Source organism: Garra rufa, chromosome 8 (genome assembly GCF_049309525.1).
Source record: "Garra rufa chromosome 8, GarRuf1.0, whole genome shotgun sequence".
Classification (NCBI taxonomy): domain Eukaryota; kingdom Metazoa; phylum Chordata; class Actinopteri; order Cypriniformes; family Cyprinidae; genus Garra; species Garra rufa.
Window position 1 is genome coordinate 42,446,634 of NC_133368.1, and position 6,656 is coordinate 42,453,289.

Genomic DNA, 6,656 nt, shown 5'->3' on the forward strand with positions numbered 1-6,656 from the left:
CTTTCAAGGAAAACATGAATCTATCACTGTACCGTGTACTCACATTTTACGAAAAACACATTATGATTCACATTTCAACCATCTAAATCTGTCCTCCCCTCATAAACAGCAGGACATATTTTCCACCTTCTCGTTTTTAACTCTCAAACTTGCAAGCAAGCAAGAAAGCAAAGAAAACAAGAGAAAAGAAACAGTGACGCACGTCTACAAGCGCGGATTTCCATCAATCCAAATCAATTCAATCTGACTGCAGATCCCAAATGTTTAGTTCTTTTAAATTAATCTTGAAATTCAACGAGGACACATTATATTGATGAAAATTGAGAGCTAACATTTATAATGTTGCAAAAGATTTATCTCAAAAACATGTTTTTTTTCTCTTCATCAAACAATCCTGAAAAAAAAAAAAATACTGTTTTCAACACTGATAATAATAAGAAATGTTTCTTGTGCAGATTTCAAAAAGCATTATGTGACACTGAAGATTGGAGTAATGATGCTGAAAATTCAGCTTTGCATCACAGGAATATATTACATTTTAAAATACTGAAAGAGAAAACTGTTATTTTAAATTGTAAAAAAACAACAACAACACAATATTACTGTTTTTATTGTATTTTTTATTTTAAAAAATGCTTGGTGAGATTAAGAGGCTTCTTTCAAAAGCATTTAAAAACCTTACTGACCCCAAACACTTGAAGTGTAGTGCATGCAAATAAATTCCGGTATCAACCGAAAATTAAAATTCTGTTAACATTAATAATGACTGTCAGGCAAAGCAACCAACTGAGTTCACTTAAAAAGATGATTCAGTCTAGCTGACATTTTACTGCAACATATCTCACACAAAAATCTAGAAAAATAAAAAGTCTCAGGATGAAACTCCATAAAGTTTAAGGGGAAAAAATCTTTGGTTGACATTTATGGTTTTGGAATGAAAATGAAAGGAAATCGAGGCTTTAACCTCCAATTAAGATACAATCTGATTATTTAAATGCACAAATCTGCTGTAAAGCACTGGATTTTGAGTTATGACTTCTCAAGATGTATTCTCAGACTCAGCTGGAGTCCAAAAGGAGGGGTTTCGAACTCAAAGTGATACCCTAGAAGAATCATTTTGGGTTCCTTAAAGAAACTTTTAGTGATCATTTCTTAAAGGAGAACTATGCTCCTTGTAATAGAAGTCTCAGGTGTCCCCAGAATGTGTCTGTGAAGTTTCAGCTCAAAATACACCACAGATCATTTATTATATCATTTTAAAAATGCCCATTTGAGATGAAGCCTCAGTTAACTCCGATATTCTGCCAAATTTTTATTGTGCTAAAAGTCATGCATTTTAAGCCATATTAGTTTAAACTTCTGATATAGGGTTTTCTAAACGCACGCATCCAAAGCATGCGCAAAGAAAGCAGCTGTCACGCGGCATACGGGTACTAAACAAAAAAAAAAAGCAACCAACTGAGTTCACTTAAAAAGATGATTCAGTCTAGCTGACATTTTACTCCAATATATCTCACATAAAAATCTAGAAAACTAAAAAGTCTCAGGATGAAACTCCATAAAGTTTAAAGGGAAATAATCAGATTTATGGTTTTGGAATGAAAATAAAAGGAAATTGAGGCTTTAACCTCCAATTAAGATACAATCTGATTATTTAAATGCACAAATCTACTGTAGAGCACTGGATTTTGAGTTATGACTTCTCAAGATGCATTCTCAGACTCAGCTGGAGTCCAAAAGGAGGGGTTTCGAACTCAAAGTGATACCCTAGAAGAATCATTTTGGGTTCCTTAAAGAAACTTTTAGTGATCATTTCTTAAAGGAGAACTATTATGCTCCTTGTAATAGAAGTCTCAGGTGTCCCCAGAATGTGTCTGTGAAGTTTCAGCTCAAAATACAACACAGATATTCTGCCAAAAAAAACATCTGTTTGGTTTTGATTATCATGTCTATTGTGCTAAAATCATGCGTTTAAGCCATATTAGTTTAAACTTCTGATATAGTCTCATACGAGTGCTAAACTAAATTCTTTCATGTCTTATTGCGCTTAAACTGTCAAATGCACACAAGTTTATGTTAAAAAACACAGGAGTTACAAAAACAGTCGGTTATGTCTGTGAAGGTAAACAGCTGGGAAAGCAATTGCATGTTTATATTCGATCTGTGTGGCCGCAACGTAATATACAGTAAATAAATCAATAAATCCACTGGTCTCGTCTCTTCTGAGGCTGGGACTCTAAACAGTGTTCTGTGCTGGTCTGTGCAACCAACGGCAGAACAGTTAGCATGCTTTGCTTGAACTTTTACCATGGCGTTATAACCGGTACACCATTGTCGCTTGCCAAATTTCAAAATGACGACCCCGTGGGTGGAAACGTGCAGATTAGGGAATATTATAATATTATAATAATTATAATAATGCTTGTTTTTTCACATGCTTGCAAAAAAACGTCTTACCAAAAACCAAATTTTCTGAGTTGGTAGATGTACCGGGGACCTGATTATAGCACCTACACATGGAAAAAGTCAGATTTTCATGATATGTCACCTTTAAAAGAACCATTTTAGTAATCTAAAGAACTTTTGCTCACTATAGAGAACGCTTTGTACAATGCAAACATTCCATGGATGTTGAAGGTTCTTTATGGAACCACAGATGCCAACCTTTATTTTTAAGAGTGTATAATGCATAAACAGACTGAATAAGGAGCAGGCAGGTTTGCAGCTGCACAGTCCGGGTAAAAACAGTGACAGACTGCGATTACGAGTCTGCTGTAGGGGAGACTCTGTGCACTGGCGTCAGCATCTGGATCAAGTTGCGTTCCCCATCCGGCTGCCCTGGGGCCAACACACCATTAGTGCCAGTTGTTTGGAGCAGTAAAGCCTGCAGACTAGCAGCCTTGACGTCAGCCTGCCGGGCTAAACTGGGCAACCTACGCAACTGGGTACACAGAAAACAAAAATGTCAAACAATGGACTCCAACAGCCAGAATCGCAAAGGGCTGATATTCCCGAAAGAAGTCTGAACTTTGATACGGCCGGATCAAAAACACGTTTGCCAATCCAGAAGGTCTGGACCGGAATGAAAGCACATCAAGCTGTCTACCTTCAAATGCACTGAGGGCCAATGAGATCTCCGAGCCTCGGGGCAAAAGCTTCTGAGCTTCTGAGGTACTGAAATAAATACGAGACCAGGGATGAGCCTGGAGTGCTAGAGAGATATTCATCCTTACTGGTAAATTAGACGATGCTTTTCATGCTCCACCTGGGACGAGGACGGCAAGCTGACAATCAAACAGCTGCTTTCGATGGCTCAAGCTACTGGACAGAGCGCAAGTGTTTGCAAATGGCGTGGAAAAGGATAGCTGGGAGTAAAGGGCTGATTGCTGGAGAAACAGGCTGATGCACCAAATGAGGCCAAGAGTTTCTGTGATGAAACCTTAATGAAATAGAGAAGATTCATTGTAAAAGATGATTACAAATCTGACTGTTACAAAAAAAAGGTTGACAGCATATACACCAACACAAGTTCAAATTTTTTTAAAAGATTAAAAAGAATGTAATTTGTCCCCCAAACGTTATCAGCTTAGTATGCAGAGACAACTAAATGCCAAAAGCAAGACTTTCTTAGGCTGATTTCCATAAAAATATTACAACATAAATAAATTAATCAATAAAACAAGGCTTAAGTAAAGATTTTTCTCAACATGCCCACATTTTCACTGGCCTCATCAAAAATAATTATCTTTCAAGCTAAATTCACATCCAAGTGATGCAGCACTTTCACAATTTAAAGCTAAAGTTAATGGATTAGTTCACTTCTAGAATAAAAATGTCCTGATAATTTACTCACCCCATGTCATCCAAGATGTTCATTTCTTTCTTTCTTCAGTTGAAAAGAAATTTGAAGGTTTAGAAAGGTTAGGAAGGCTTTTGAGGCTTTTTTCACAAAGGTTCTTCAGATTATAAAAAGGTAGGAAAGAGATGGGTCTTTAAGCAACCGTTGACTGAATGGTTCTTTGTGGAACCAAAAATGGTTCTTCTATGGCATCGCTGTAAAGAGCCTTTTTGAAGCACCTTTATTTTTAAGAGTGTAGAGCCCTTTAAAGATGCACTGAAACTTTAATTTGGACCTTCAACCCGTTGTTTCTCTATATGAAGAAAAATCCTAGAATGTTTTCCTCAAAATCCTCTTTACTACTAAAGAAAAAAGACATGAGCATCTTGGATGACATGGAAACGTTTTTTTTTCTGAAAGTAAACTAATCCTTTAAAGCTAAAATGTAAATATGTGTTGCACCACATGGTCAGATTGACAGTAACCAATTGACAAAAGGATGATAGTGTCACAATAGAAGCATATGGCGAAAACGAGTTCAATTTTTTATTTACCTCTAGGCAAAATGATGAAAAATGAAAGGAGAAACTCAGAAAAGCATCAAACGTTCTGTAACTTTCAAAATGGCTGCCAGCCAAAGCACTGCGGCACCACCCAGCATGGTGCAAAGAGCCTGAAAACCCGAACAACCCATTAGAAAAATAACTGGAGTCTGTGTTTACAAACACACAAAAACAAATGACTACAATCAGCTTCAAACAAACCACATTTCAGGCGAAAGCCAACAAAGCAAGTCAGAAAGTCAATTTCAAAATAAATTCCACAACACATTTCTAGTGCGCTGCTATGCTGTTATGTGTTTGCTAAGGTCTGCTGAGTGATTTTTATAACGTAGTCTGAGGTGTTTCTAGCGCATTGCTATGTGGTTGCAAAAACGCTGTGAGTGGATTTATAGTTCATTGTATGGGGTTGCTTACCCAAAAAAGCCATTTCTGGATTCTCTCTGATATTCTGGTCTATTGATATGGCTTGGATGTCTTTTTTTTGCGATTTTATTGTCTGCAATCAACAAACCAAATGATTTCAGTTATGTATTATGGTTACGGTTACGTATTATGGTCAGACCCATTTTGCTTCTTAAAGGATTAGTTCACGTCCATTCCCGATAATTTACCCCCATTTCATCCAAGATGTTCAAGTCTTTCTTTCTTCAGTCGAAATGAAATTTGATTTTGGGGAAAAACATTCCAGGATTTTTCTCCACATAGTGAACTTCAATGGTGGCCAATAGGTTGAAGGTCCAAGTTGCAGTTTTAAGGCAGCGTCATAGGGCTCTACACAATCCCAGCCGAGGAAGAAGGGTCTTATCTAGTGAAACGATCAGCCATTAAAAAAAAAAAACTCTGAACCTGCATTAAAACTACAATTTTGACCTTCAACCCATTGGCTACCATTGAAGTCCACTATATGGAGAAAAATCCTGGATTGTTATCCTCAAAGACCTTAATTTCTTTTCGACTGAAGAAAGAAAGACATGAACATCTTGGATGATATATGGGTGAGTAGATTATCAGGAAATTTCTATTCTGGAAGTGAACGAATCCTTTAACATCAAGTTATGGACAAGCTATGTCTAAATACTCTTGTTTCTCTGTGCAGATGTGAAGGAGAGGTCTTGAGAAGAAAGTTCACATTGAGGCACAGTGGGTAATATCAACAGATGCTGAAGGAATGTGAAGTGGAAGAAAACACAGAGAGAGATCAGGGAACGACCTCTTCTGATGAGAAACACCGGATTAGACTGATGCTGGCGATCCCGGGCTGAAATTGCTCTTTCGGACCCAAAGCGGATTAACGGACGAGATGTGTGAGAGGTGACATCAGGCCTCCAAATCTCCAATCCAGCTCAGAGAGAGTACAAAACCATTACATCAACCCTGGATTAGCAAAACAGACCACCCAAGACGAAATAGTTCTCCCTTTGAGAAGATCAGGCGAGAGATGATTGGCTAATGAGTGTTGTTTCTCTGATCTACTCATGCAGAGCAAAACGCTGCTGTCAACATCATGACATGTAACAGTAACATTTAGATGAAAGCCTGTCAGTATTTCCACTAGGCCTAAATATTTCAATATCTGAGTCATACACACACTACTAAATTTACAGCATCATTACTGCAGTCTTCAGTGTCACATGATCCTTCAGAAAGCATTCTAACATGCTGATTGCAAGATATGCAAGAAACATGTAATATCAGTATTAGTAATGTCAAAAACAGCTGTTACTTAATATTTGTGTGCAAAGTGTGATACAGCATTTTTTGTAATGCATCTTTGCTGAATAAAACTATTTTCTTTAATGAATAAAGTAAATATTAAATATATAAATAAACTATATGTATATATATATTAGAGGTCGACCGATGTATCGGTGTTGCCGATTAATCGGCACCGATAGTTGATTGGCCGACCTATCGGTTATCGGCAAAAATCCTTGCCGATAGTTTTTCCGGGTTGCGTTCTTTGCTGAAGAGTCTCACGCTCCGCTCATCTGTCATAGAGTATGAGAGGTTAAGCCCCAGACCAATGTTAAATGTCAGAATTGTTACCACATATTTGTATTGATTTATATCCAGCTGGTGATAATTTTTGCCAGCAAAGTTGCAGATTTAAAGACGTGATGTGAGAAAGCAAACTGTGTTCATTCAGCCGACAGAATCCTGCCGAGTCACAGCGCGCCTTAGTTTTACATTACATATCTGGCCCAAATCATTGTTAATGTTCATAAAGACTTGACCCTGGGCTGGAAGATTGAGTA

At 37.4% G+C, this 6,656-nt stretch overlaps 1 protein-coding gene across 1 annotated transcript in view; it reads right to left on the minus strand.

Annotated features, from left to right (window-relative positions):
* Window positions 1–3,254: 3,254 nt before the first annotated feature.
* The window catches only part of LOC141340192 (histone deacetylase 4-like), a 50,549-nt gene continuing 47,147 nt past the window's right edge, over window positions 3,255–6,656 (minus strand). Inside the window, exons 10-11 of the mRNA XM_073845118.1 lie at window positions 4,445–4,550; window positions 3,255–3,439 (exon numbers count right to left, since the gene is read on the minus strand). Of these exons, the coding sequence (XP_073701219.1) occupies window positions 3,255–3,439; window positions 4,445–4,550 (291 nt within the window). The remainder of the gene's footprint in view (window positions 3,440–4,444; window positions 4,551–6,656) is intronic.